A 14,149-nucleotide genomic window follows, 5' to 3' on the forward strand; every position below is an offset into this window, starting at 1 on the left:
AAATCTGTATGCAGGTCAATACAGCAACAGAAATGGACATGGAACAACACACAGGTTCCAAGTCAGGAAAGGAGTATGTCAAGGCTGTATATTGTCACCCTGCTTACTTAACTTATATGCAGAGTACCTCATGAGAAATGCTGAACTGGATGAAGCACAAGCTGGAGTCAATATTGCCAAGAGAAATATCAATAACCTCAGATATGCAGATGACACCACTCTTATGGCAGAAAGCAAAAAGAACTAAAGAGACTCTTGATGAAAGTGAAAAAGGAGAGTGAAAAAGTTTGCTTAAAACTCAACATTCAGTAAACTAAGATCATGGCCTCTGGTCCCATCACTTCATGACAAATATATGGGGCATCAGTGGAAACAGTGACAGACTATTTTTGGGGGACTCCAAAATCACTGCAGATGGTGACTGCAGCCATGAAATTAAAAGACGCTGGCTCCTTGCAAGAAAAGTTATGACCAACCCAGACAACATATTAAAAAGCAGAGACATTACTTTGCCAACAACGGTCCATCTAGTCAAAGCTATGGTTTTTTCAGTGGTCATGTATGGATATGAGAGTTGGACTACAAAGAAAGCTGAGTGCCGAAGAATTGATCCTTTTGAACTGTGGTGTTGGAGAAGACTCTTGTGAGTCCCTTGGACTGCAAGGAGATCCAACAATTTCGTCCTAAAGGAAATTAGTACTGAATGTTCACTGGAAGAACTGATGCTGGAGCTGAAACTCTGATATTTTGGTCACCTGTTGTGAAGAACTGATTAACTGGAAAAGACCCAGATGCTAGGAAAGATTGAACATGGGAGATGAAGGTGATGACAGAGGGTGAGATGGTTGCATGGCATCACTGACTCAATGGATATGAGTTTGATTAAACTGTGGGAGTTGGTGATGGACAGGGAGGCCTGGCGTGCTGCAGTCCTTGGGGTCACAAAGAGTTGGACATGACTGAGTGACTGATCTGAACTGAATTGATATACATGTAACACTAAATATATCTATTTCCAAAATTATGCAGTCTCTACATAACATTATAATACCTTATGTTTAATATTGCCTTTTTTGTACAAAGTTTAAAAGTTTTTAGCTCATGAAGTGTGTAATGATCTGAAAGAATACATAGAACGTTCACACAGGTATAAATAGTGAAATTTGGTTTCTACGTTTAACTGAAATTTTTAAAGAAATTTCCACATCCATAATTCTGAAACTTATTATTATCCTGGAAAATGTTATGATATGTATTTTAAAACTATACATAAAATAGAGTAACAATTACATACCCCATGTCCTCTGCATTTGATATTTGGGTCGCAGCTTTGATACTGACTGTATTGAGAGAGCTCAAGACAACCACCACTGTAACAAAACTAAAATGATAAAACAACCAACAACTTTAAAGTCAGGAATTCATTAACTGTACTTAGTATAAGAAATTAGATACACAATATGATACATACTTAGGATGAATTTGAATTTCATAACATCTACTCATTCTAATGAAAAGCTTTAGGTCAAAATGGTACATTATTACTTTATCAAATATCAAGTTTTTACAATAAGATATTGCTTCTCTTGAAGGAGCAGATTTGTGAGCTTACTAATAGCCAATGAAAATTATTAAAGTATTGTAATTTGGTATGTTATAGGAGGTTTTTATTTTAATGTGGAAAGGGATTTTAAAAATAAAATACAATACAAGAAATGTCCATTCAGTGCTTTTCAAGTGCCATAGAGATTTTCTCGAATTTGTCTCTAAATAAAAGTAGACAACATTCTTGAAATACCTGAAAACATAGAACTTTTCTATGCCTTTTCTACAAGGCATAGAAATTATGAAGCTAAAAATTATAGCTGGTATAAGAACAAAACAAGCCAAATTGTAATGAGCATTTGTAACGGGCCTTTGCACTTTCTATGCATTTTTATATATATGCTCACATTGACCCTGAGAGGGAGATATTTTTATCCACACTTTATATTTGATGAGAACTAAATGTACACTTTTTTAGGTCATGCCACCACTGACTGACAGAACCAATATTCAGTGCAAAAACTTCTTTAATCATAGAGCCCACTGATCAATGCTCAATACCAGTGCTTCAACCAGTCCTTTTTACATTCTTCTAACTTCAATAAAGTATTCCTTGTCTTTTACAAAAGCAATGTTATCCTCATACCTCAGTTTATCTAACCTTGACTTTGAAATAGAGATTATACCCAAGTTATAGGTTATGAGGATGAAATAACTTATTACACATAAAGGAACAAAAATAGTTTGGGACATAGTAAATGCTCACTAAATGCAAATTTGTGTTTTAGTTATTTATTTAACCTGATTTTGATGTAGACTGCAAGTTAATATTCCTCTATCAAAATTTTAATTTAATTTGAATACTCTGGGGGACATCTAAGATTATCTGCACACTTTTCTCGGTTATCTGTCAGAATATCTAACATGTGATGAAGTCTAAAACATTCGTCATTTTCTATCACTATTGGTAAGTAAATATATGGACAAAGGTCTGTCTAATCAAAACTACGGATTTTACAGTAGTCATGTAGGAAGTGTTCAGTTCAGTCACTCAGTCATGTGCAACTCTTTCCGACCCCATGAACTGCAGCACTCTAGGCCTCCGTGTCCATCACCAACTCCCAGAGTCCAGACAAACCCATGTCTACTGAGTCTGTGATGCCATCCAACCATCTCATCCTCTGTCGTCACCTTCTCCTCCTGCACTCAATCGTTCCCAGCATCACCGTCTTTTCCAATGAGTCAGCTCTTCGCATCAGGTGGCCAAAGTATTGGAGTTTCAGCTTCAACATCAGTCCTTCCAATGAACACCCAGGACTGATCTCCTTTAGGATGGACTGGTTGGACCTCTTGCAGTCCAAGGGACCCTCACAAGTCTTCTCCAGCACCACAGTTCAAAAGCATCAATTCTTTGGTGCTCAGCTTGCTTTATACTCCAACTCTCACATCCATACATGACTACTGAAAAAATCATAGCTTTGACTAGATGCATCTTTGTTGGCAAAATAATGTCTCTGCTTTTTAATATGCTGTCTACGTTGGCCATAACTTTCCTTTCCAAGGAGAAAGCGTCTTTTAATTTCCTGGCTGCAATCACCATCTGCAGTGATTTTGGAGCCCCCCAAAATCAAGTCAGCCATGGTTTCCACTGTTTCCCCACCTATTTGCCATGAAGTGATGGGACCGGATGCCCTGATCTTAGTTTTCTGAATGTTGAGCTTTAGGCCAACTGTTTCACTCTCCTCATTCACTTTCATCAAGAGGCCCTTTAGTTCTTCTTCACTTTCTGTCATCAGGGTGGTGTCATCTGCATATCTGAGGTTGTTGATATTTCTCCCAGTAATCTTAAATCCAGCTTGAGCTTCCTCCTGCCCAACATTTCTCATGATGTATTCTGCAAATAAGTTAAATAAGCAGGGTGACAATATACAGCTTTTATGTACTCCTTTTCCTATTTGGAACGAGTCTGTTGTTCCATGTCTAGTTCTAACTGTTGCTTCCTGACCTGCATACAGATTTCTCAAGTTGTAGGTCAGGTGGTCTGGTATTCCCATCTCTTTCAGGATTTTCCACAGTTTATTGTGATCCACACAGTCAAAGGCTTTGGCATAGTAAATAAAGCAAAAGTTGACGTTTTTCTGGAACTCACTTGCTTTCAAAATGATCCAGGGGATGCTGGCAATTTGGTCTCTGGTTCCTCTGCCTTTTTAGAACCAGTTTGAACATCTGGAAGTTCACGGTTCACTTATTGCTGACGCCTGGCTTGGAGAATGTTGCTCATTACTTTACTAGCCTGTGAGATGAGTGCAACTGTGCAGTAGTTTGAGCATTCTTTGGGATTGCCTTTTTAAGGATTGGAATGAAAACTGACCTTTTCCAGTCCTGTGGCCACTGCTGAGTTTTCCAAATTTGCTGGCATATTGAATGTAGCACTTTCATAGCATCATCTTCCGGGATTTTAAATAGCTCATCTGGAATTCCATCACCTTCACTAGCTTTGTTCATAGTGATGCTTCCTAAGGCCCACTTGACTTCATATTCCAGGATTTCTGGCTCTAGGTGAGTGATGACACCATCGTAATTATCTGGGTCATGAAGATCTTTTTTGTTCAGTTCTTCTGAGTATTCTTGCCACCTCTTCTTAATATCTTTGGCTTCTGTTAACTCCCTACAATTTCTGTCCTTTATTGAGCCCATCTTTGCATAAAATATTCCCTTGGTATCTCTAATTTTCTTGAAGAGATTTCTAGTCTCTCCCATTCTATTGTTTTCCTCTATTTCTTTGCATTGATCGCTAAGAAAGGCTTTCTTATCTCTCCTTGATATTCTTTGGAACTCTGCACTCAAATGGGTATATCTTTCCTTTTCTCCTTTCCTATTCACTTCCCTTCTGTTCACAGCGATTTGTAAGGCCTCCTCAGACAAACATTTTGCTTTTTTGCATTTCTTGTTCTTGGGGATGGTCTTGATTCCTATCTCCTGTACAATGTCACAAAGCTCCGTCCATAGTTCATCAGGCACTCTGTCAGATCTAGTCCCTTAACTCTCACTACCACTGTATAGTCATAAGGGATTTGATTTAGATCATACCTGAATGGTCTAGTAGTTTTCTCCACTTTCTTCAATTTCAGTCTGAATTTGGCAATAAGAAGTTCAAGATCTGAGCCACAGTCAGCTCCTGGTCTTGTTTTTGCTGACTGTATAGAGCTTCTCCATCTTTGGCTGCAAAGTATGTAATCAATATGATTTCGGTATCTACCATCTGGTGATGTCCGTGTGTTGCGTCTTCTCTTGTGCTGGTTGAAGAGGGTGTTTGCTATGACCAGTGCGTTTTCTTGGCAGAACTCTATTAGCCTTTACCCTGCTTCATTCTGTACACCAAGGCCAAATTTGCCTGTTACTCCAGGTGTTTCTTGATTCCTACTTTTGCATTCCAGTCCCCTAAAATGAAAAGGACATCTTTTTTGGGTGTTAGTTCTGGAAGGTCTTGTAGGTCTTCATAGAACTGTTCAGCTTCAGCTTCTTCAGTGCTACTGGTCAGGGCGGATACTTGGATTACCGTGGTATTGAATGGTTTGCCTTGGAAATGAACAGAGATCATTCTGCAGTTTTTGAGATTGCATCCAAGTACTGCATTTCAGAATCTTTTGTTGACTATGATGGCTACTTCATTTCTTCTAAGGGATTCCTACCCATGGTAGTAGATATAATGGTCATCTGAGTTAAATTCACCCACTGCAGTCCATCTTGGTTTGCTGATTCCTAGAATGTTGATGTTCACTCTTGTCATCTCCTGTTTGACCACTTCCAATTTGCCTTGATTCATGGACCTAACATTCCAGGATGTGAGAGATGGACTATAAAGAAAGCTGTGTGCCGAGAATTGATGCTTTTGAACTGTGGTGTTGGTGAGACTCTTGAGAGTCCCTTGGACAGTAAGGATATCAACCCAGTCCATCCTAAAAGAAATCAGTCCTGAATATTCATTGGAAGGACTGATGCTGAAGCTGAAACTGAAATAGTTTGGCCGCCTGATGTGAAGAACTGACTCATTTGAAAAGACCCTGATATGGGAAAGACTGAAGGCAGGAGGAGAAGGGGATGACAGAGGATGAGATGGTTGGATGGCACCACTGCTTCAATGGACATGAGTTTGAGCAAGCACCAGGAGTTGGTGATGGACAGGGCAGCCTGGCTTGCTGCAGTCCATGGGGTCACAAAGAGTTGGACATGACTGAGCAGCTGTTTGAGGGCAGGAGGAGAAGGGGACGACCAAGGATGAGATGGTTGGATGGCATCACTGACTCAATGGACATGGGTTTAGATGGACTCCGGGAGTTGGTGATGGACAGGGAGGCCTGGCATGCTGCGGTTCATGGAGTCGCAAGGAGTCAGACACGACTGAGCGACTGAATTGAGCAACAGAACCGATTCGTAAACAAAAAACAAACATAAGCTTGCTAATTAACTGAAAGTGCTCTGATGAAGCCAGTAAGGGGGGAAAAAAATGCGTGGCAAACCAGCAGTATCTTAGAACAAAACTACTGGGTTGACAACTATATTCATTTGACTTTTTCCATAAGATGGCTCTAGGAACGTTTTGTTCAAACATTTGTGCAGTGTATGGAGAAAGTGCTGTATACTGATAAATCCAAGTGTGATTTGCAAAATTTCGTGCTGGAGATTTCTTGATGGGCAATGCTCCATGGCCAGGTAGGCCAGTTGAAGTTGACAGCAATCAAATCAAGACATTAACTGAGAACAAGCAATGTTATACCATGCGGGAGGCAGCTGACATACTCAAAATATCCAAATTAAGCGTGCAAAATCATTTGCACCAGCTTACTCATGTTACTTGTTTTGATGTTTGTGTTCCACTCAAGTGAGAAAAAAAGAACCTTCTTGACTATAGTTCTGCTTTTTCTACTTAGACATAGCAAAAAGATTTCATTTTATAAAAAACAAATTGTGACAGGGGATGACAGTGGGTACTGTGTAATAATGTGGTACAGGAGAGATTGATTTTTCAGTCGCTAAGTTGTGTCCACCATTTTATGACCCCATGGACTGCAGCACACCAGGCTTCCCTGTCTTTCACTATTCCTAGGGGTTTGTCCATGTCCGTTGAGTTGGTGATGCCATTCAACTATCTCATCTTCTGTTTCCCCCTTCCCCTTCTGCCTTCAATCTTTCCCAGCATCTGGGTCTTTTCCAATGAGTTGGCTCTGCCCACCAGGTGGCCAAAGTATTGGAACTTCAGCTTCAGCATCAGTCCTTCCAATGAATATTCAGGGTTGACTTCCCTTAGGATTGACTGGCTTAAACTCCTTGCAGTCCAAAGGACTCTCAAGAGTCTTGTCCAGCATCACAGTTTGAAAGCATCAACTCTTTGGTCCTCAGCCTTCTTTATGGCCCAATTCTCACATCCCTACATGACTACCAGGAAAATCACAGCCTTAACTAGATGGACCTTTGTTGGCAAAGTGATGTTTCTGCTTTTAATACCCTCTGTAGGTTAATCACGAGTTTTCTTCAAGAAGCAAGTGTCTTTTAATTTCATGGCTGCAGTGACTGTCCACAGTTATTTGGAGCCCAAGAAACTAAGCTTGTCACTGTTTCCATTATTTCCCCAGTTATTTGGCATGAAGTGATGGGACCAGATGCTATGACCTTTGTTTTCTGAATGCTGAGTTTTAAGTCAGCCTTTTCACTATCCTCTTTCATCTTCATCAAGAGGCTCTTTAGTTCCTCCTCACATTCTGCCATTTGAGTGGTAGCATCTGCATATCTGAGGTGGTTGATATTTCTCCTGGCAACCTTGAATCCAGCTTATGATTCATCCATCCTGGCATTTTGCACGATGTACTTCTGCATATAAGTTAAACAAGCAGGCTGACAATATGCAGCCTTGCCATATTCCTTTCCCAATTTTGAACCAGTCTGTTGTTCCATGTCTAATTATACCTGTTGCTTCTTGACCACCATATTGGTTTCTCAGGAGACAGGTAAGGTGGACTGGTACTCCAATCTCTTGAAGAATTTTCCACAGTTTGTGGTGATCCACACACTCAAAGTCTTTAGTGCATATAGTTAACAAAGCAGAAGTAGATGTTTTCCTAGAACTCCTTTGCTTTCTCTCTGATCTAACAGATGTTGGCAGTTTGATCTCTGGTTCCTCTGCCTTTTCTAAACCTGGCTTGTTCACCTGGAATTTTTCAGTTCACATACTGCTGAAGCCTAGCTTGAAGGGTTTTAAGCATTACCTTGCTCATATGTGAAATGACTGCACTTGTATGGATTGTGGGGCAAGCCAAACGAACAACCACCAGCCATAGTAAAGGCCAGTCTTTATCCAAAGAAGGTGATGTTGTATATAAAGTGGGATTAGAAGGGAATCCTCTATTATGAGCTCCTTCTGGAAAGCCAGATTCCGAGAAGTACTGCTCCTAGTTAGACCAGCTGAAAGCAGCACTCAACAAAAAGTGTCTGTAATTAATCAACATAAAACTCATAATCTTCCATCAGGATAATATAAGACTGCATGTTTCTTTGATGATCAGATAAAAACTGTTACAGCCTGGTTCATATTGCTTAAAGCAGGGGTCCCCAATATTTTTGTCACCAGGGACAGGTAATGTGAGTGATGGGGAATGATGGGGAGTGGCAGGCAAATCTTTGCTTGCTTTCTTGGCACTTACTTATTGCTGTGTGGCCTGAGGGTTGGGGTCCCCTGACTGTTTCTAACATCAATATAATTTTGTTGTTAATGCTTATTGATTTTGTTTTTTTCCCTTTCAAGTTGAGATTTTCCTGGTTCATGGAATGAAGAGTGTGACTTTTGATTGAAACCTAGATATTTTGATTACTGTGTTATGAGACTCTGGTTAAACCTTGTGGTTAAACCTGGCTAAACCTTCTGGTTCAGCAGTTCTTCCCTATTACAACTCTGAAGTAGGGGAAAGGAACACTGCCTCATTTTTGCCAGGTAATGCTGAAAGTTGGAGAAGGGAATGGCAACACATTCCAGTATTCTTGCCTGGACAATGCCAAGGACAAAGGAGTCTGGTGGACTACAGTCCAAGGGGTCACAAAGAGTCGGACAAGACTGAGTGACTATCACTCACTCAGCATTGGATGTACGGATTCCACTAATATCTGGAATGAGAGGGGCTCCTTATTACTGCAAGTGGCTGGGGAGAACACGCTCTCCACAAACCCTCTGTTCTACCACCCTGGCGAGAGTAGAAGTGTAGCTACGCTTTTATCTATGTCCTTTGCTGCAGTAGAGAATCCATTGTTTAAGAGTGTGCCATCTCGCTAAGCTGTTCACTTGGCTAAAGTCAGCCTTTCCTTTAATGACTTATTTCTGTCTGTTTCATTGGGCATTTCTGAGTTTCTGGCCTCTCTGGCACTCAGTTTGGGATATATAAGGCTAAAAGCAAAGAGATCACATTGTTATGTTGCTCCTCAGGTTCTGAGGTGCCTAGCTCATCTGCTGAAAGAACCTTTCAGCTTTTGGAATCTTCTTATGTTTATTTTACATTTAATATCCAGGACTCTTAGCTACAGTTAATGAGAAGAACAGGGGAAAGTAGGTCAAGACTGTCCTGGAACTTCAAATCTCTCTCCAGTAGTTTTAACCGTGATATAATATATTTACCAATATTTTCCCTTATCTGTAACTGACTTTGTACCATTTAATAACTCTGAGATACCTAGATACTCATAGATACTATCCCTAAGTTTTCTTTGAATTTTTATTAAAGCATTTTGACCTATAATTCCTTTGAAATAATATTTTATACCTTAGTCTATAGGCTAATTTATCCTTGTACCTATTGGCTTTCATTTTAATTATTTTAACTTTATCTTAAGTCTTGCTATTTAGTAAAATGAATTCCCAATTTACATTTTATTTCAAATTGCATTGGCTATTTTGTACATTTAGCTCTTTGCATTTTAATATAACACTAAATAAGTTTTTTAATTTCCACCAGCAACTCATTCCCTGCCCCCCCACCTCAGCAAAGAAACCTGGTGGAATCATGATTCTTCTGGATTCTTCTGCATCATATTCATTAATTGATTTTGAGAACAGTAACATTTTAACAATATTGCCTTCCTAGTCAAAGACACCATTTATGCTTTAATAGTGATTCACAACCCACATAATTTTCATGTGTAGTCAAAAAAGTAGAGCTGAAGGGGATGGGAGATGGATAAACTAGGAGTTTGGGGTTAGCAGATAAAAAACACTATATACAAAATAGACAAATGAGAAGGTCCTACAGTACAGCACAGGAAACTATATTCAATATCTTGTAATGCACACAATGGAAAAGAATACATATAACTGAATCACTTTGTTGTACAAAAGACACTAACACAACCTTGTAATTCAACTATATTCAACTACAATTTTTTAAAAGGTAGAAATGATGTCTTGCAGGTTTTACCCTGATTTCTCTATCACCCTAATATTGCATATCTCCATGTCATTAAAAATTATCTGTATTGGGTATGGACTTTCGTGGTGGCTCAGACGGTAAAGAATCCACTAGCAATGTGGGAGACCTGGGTTCAATTCCTGGCTTGGAAAGATCCCTTGGAGAAGGTAATGGCTTCCCACTCCAGTATTTTGGCCTGGAGAACCCCCATGGACAGAGAAGGCTGGCAGGCTAGAGTCCACGGGGTTGCAAAGAGTCGGACATGACTGAGTGGCATTCACTGTCACTTCACTTTGCTGTAACTTATCTGATAAACCGACACTTGGCATCTAGTGTGTCTTGTTTATTTTCTCTATTATAACTCACATCATAATTGCTCTGTATCAACATCTATTTCCTAATAGTTGAAAATTAAACTTAATTACATCAGAAATAGATAAAAAGTGTGATGATAAATTTGGCTGCTAAACATTTCAAAATCATTTTCCATGAAGTATCTGTTAATTTATACTTATTTTAGGAAGTTTGTAAGTTATGCTTCTCACCATCAATTTTTTTTACTTGAAGTATAGCTGGTTTACAATATTATATTAGTTTCATATATACTACATATTGATTCAATATTTTTATACATTATACTCCATTTAAAATTAATATAAAATATTGACTATGTTCTCTGAGCTGTGTAAAATATTCTTGTAGCTTATTTGGAAGACAACACAAACAGACAGAGAAACACACCACATTCTTGAATAGGCAGAATCAATACTGTCGAAAGGACTACAGTGTCCAAGGGAATTTACAGATTTAATGAAATTCATATCAAATTACCAATGGCATTTTTCACAGAGCTTGAACAAAAATCATAAAATTTGTATAGAGACAAAAAAGACCCCGAATAACCAAAGAAATCTAAAGAAAAATGAACCTGAAGAATCAGGCTCCCTGACTTAAGGCTATACTACAAAGCTACAGTCACCAAAACAGGAAGGTACAGGCACAAAAACATATAGATCAGTGGACTAGGACACAAAGCTGATGATAAACCCATACACCTATGGTCACCTAATGTATGACAAAGCAGGCAAGACTATACAACAGAGGAAAGACAGTCTCTTCAATAAGTGGTGCTGGGAAACTGGACAGCTATATGTAAAAAAAAAAAATGAAATTAGAAAACTCTATACCACACACAAAAATAAGCTCAAAATAAATTAAAGACTTAAATGCAAGACTGAATACTATAAAACTCTCAGAGGAACAAAAGACCAAACATTCTCTAACATAAATTGCAGCAATATCTTTTTTGACCCATCTCTCAGAGTAATGGAAATAAAGACAAAAATGAATCGTACCTAATTAAATTCAAAAGCTGTTGCACAGCAAAGGGAATCATATACAAAAACAAAAAGATGCCTCTAAGGATGGGAGAAGATATTTGGAAATGATGCAACTGACAAAGATTAGCCTTTAAAATTTTCAAACATCTCATGTGGCTCAACATCATAAAAACACACAACCCAGTCAGAAAATGGGCAAAAGACCTAAAGAGAGACATTGCTGTAAAGAAGACATACAGATGGGTAAGAGACCTATGAAGAGATGTTCAACATAGTTAATTACTGAAAAGTTAAAGTGTTAGTCACTTAGCTGTGTCTGACTCTTTGCAACCCCTTGCACTGTCAGAGAACTAAGATCGTGGTATCCAATCGCATCACTTTATGGCAAATAGATGGGAAGCAGTGGAAGCAGTGACAGATTTTATCTTCTTGGGCTTCCAAATCATGGTGGAGACTTGCAGCCATGAAATTAAAAGACTTTTGCTCCTTGGAAGAAAAGCTATGACGAACATAGACAGCATATTAAAAAGCAGAGACATCACTTTACTGACAAAGCTCTGTATAGTCAAAGCTATGGTTTTCCCAGTAGTCATGTATGGATGGGCATTGGACCATAAGGAAGACTGAGCACTGAAGAATTGGTGCTTCTTGAGAGTCCCTTGGACTGCAGGGAGATCAAACCAGTCAATCCTAAGTGAAATCAACCCTGAACATTCATTGGAAGGACTGGTGCTAAAGCTGAATCTCCAATACTTTGGCCACCTGATGGGCAGAGCCAACTCATTGGAGAAGACCCAGATGCTGAGAAGGATTGAAGGCAGGAAGAGAAAGGGACAACAGGATGAGATGGTTGGATGGTATCACTGACTCAAAGGACATGAGTTTGGGCAGACTCCGGGAGATCGTGAAGGATAGGGAAGCCTGGTATGCTGCAGTCCTTGGGGTCACAAAGAGTTGAACAGGACTTAATGACTGAACAACAACAACAAGGCTCCTTTGTCCATGGAATTCTCCAGGCAAAGAATGCTAATGTGGGCAGCCATTCCCTTCTTCAGGAGATCTTCCCAACCCAGAGATCAAACCCAGGTCTCCTGCACTGCTGGCAGATTTTTTACCACCTGAGACACCAGGGAAGCCCATCAAATTATCAGAGAAATGTGAATCAAAACTGCAATGTGGTATCATGTCATATGGTCAGGATGGCCATCATCAAAAAAAATCTACAAACAGTAAATGCTAGAGAGGGTATGCAGAGAAGGGAACTCTCCTACGAGGTTTGTGGGGATGTAAATTGGTGCAGCCACTACGGAGAACAGTTCCTTAAAAATGGAAATACCATATGATCTAGCAGTCCCACTCCTGGGTATATAAGAGAAAAAACTTGATTCAAAAGTGTACATGCACCCCAATGTTCATTGCAGCACTATTCAAAATACCTAAGACACAGAAGCAGATTAAATGTCCCTCAGCAGATGAATGGAAAAAGATTAAGTGGTACATATATACAATGGGATATTAGCCACTAAAGAGAATGAATTAATGTCATTTGTAGCAACATAAACGGACCTGGAGATTATCAAACTAAGTGAAGTCAGTCAGACAGAGAAAGACATATATCATAGGATATCACTTATACGTGTAATCTTAAAAAACATGATTGACATGAAGTTATTTACAAAATAGAAACTGACTGATAGAGAATGAACCTATGGGCACTAGGGGTGAAGGGTTGAGGGGGAAGGATAGATTGGGGGTTTGGGATTGACGTGTACACACTGTTATATTGAAAACAAATAACCAACAAGGACTAAATACATAGCACAGGGAACTCTGTTCAATACTGTGTAATAACCTAAATGGGAAAAGAATCTGAAAAAAGTGGATTTATATATAGATATATATATACTCATATAAAACTGAATCACTTTGCTGTACATATGAAACTAATACAACATTGTTAATCAACTGTCCTCCAATATAAATTAAAAATTAAAACAACAAAGTTAGCATACAATATTGGCTGTGTCCTCTGTGCTATGCAATATATTCTTATAGTTGATTTATTTTTTATGTAGTAGTTTTATGTCTCAATCTCTCCCTGCTTACCTCTTCCCACTGGTAATCACTGACTTGTTCTCTATATCTGTGAGTCTCTTTTAGTTATTGTATTCTTCACCTCTGACTAGTTATTTTTTATATTTCTAGTTTTTCACTAAAATTCTCACTGTGTTCATTTCTTCTTTTCCCAAGTTCAGATAACATTCTTGTTGATTATGCTTTAAACTTTTTATCTGGTAAATTATCTTTTTTTGTTTTCTCAGTTTTCTTTTCTTTCATTTGAAATAATTCTTTTGTCATTTTGACTTTGTGTCTATGAAATTAAGTGAAAGAGTTACCTATCCTAGTCTTGAGGGTATGTCTTTGTGTCCCAGCATCCCCATACAGTCTGTGTGTAGCCAGGGGTTTTTGTGGGAGAGCTAGATCTGACATGATCATGGGTCACATCCTGTCCCAGGGTGTGTTGCCTGCTGTCACTTTGGTGAGACGCAGGATTGAGGACAAAGGGATAGGGCCAGTGCCAGGTGTGAGCTGAGACTTCTCCTATGATCCGTGGCTATCACCACCCTACTGGGGAGATGGCATCAGGTCCCAAGCTGCTGATGGTGAATGGGTAAGGACAACCTTATGGTACAAGGTGGGGTCCAAGTTGATTCAGTTCCTTTCAAGTATGCATCTCCCTGCTCCATCCTGGGGATGGCACCTCTGCCCCAGAGGGTATGATCCCTGAGGCAAGAGGGTGCTGGAGTGGGTGCCTGA

The 14,149-nt window shown here is 39.3% G+C and overlaps 1 protein-coding gene across 4 annotated transcripts in view; it reads right to left on the reverse strand.

Moving 5' to 3' along the window:
* LOC122432573 (A disintegrin and metallopeptidase domain 3-like) overlaps positions 1–14,149 on the reverse strand; it is a 125,095-nt gene that overhangs the window by 17,169 nt on the left and 93,777 nt on the right. For all 4 annotated transcript variants that reach the window (XM_043454592.1, XM_043454590.1, XM_043454589.1 and 1 more), the window contains one exon: positions 1,295–1,381. In XM_043454592.1, coding sequence (XP_043310527.1) covers positions 1,295–1,381 — 87 coding nt within the window. The remainder of the gene's footprint in view (positions 1–1,294; positions 1,382–14,149) is intronic.

Source organism: Cervus canadensis, chromosome 31, assembly GCF_019320065.1.
Source record: "Cervus canadensis isolate Bull #8, Minnesota chromosome 31, ASM1932006v1, whole genome shotgun sequence".
Lineage (NCBI taxonomy): Eukaryota > Metazoa > Chordata > Mammalia > Artiodactyla > Cervidae > Cervus > Cervus canadensis.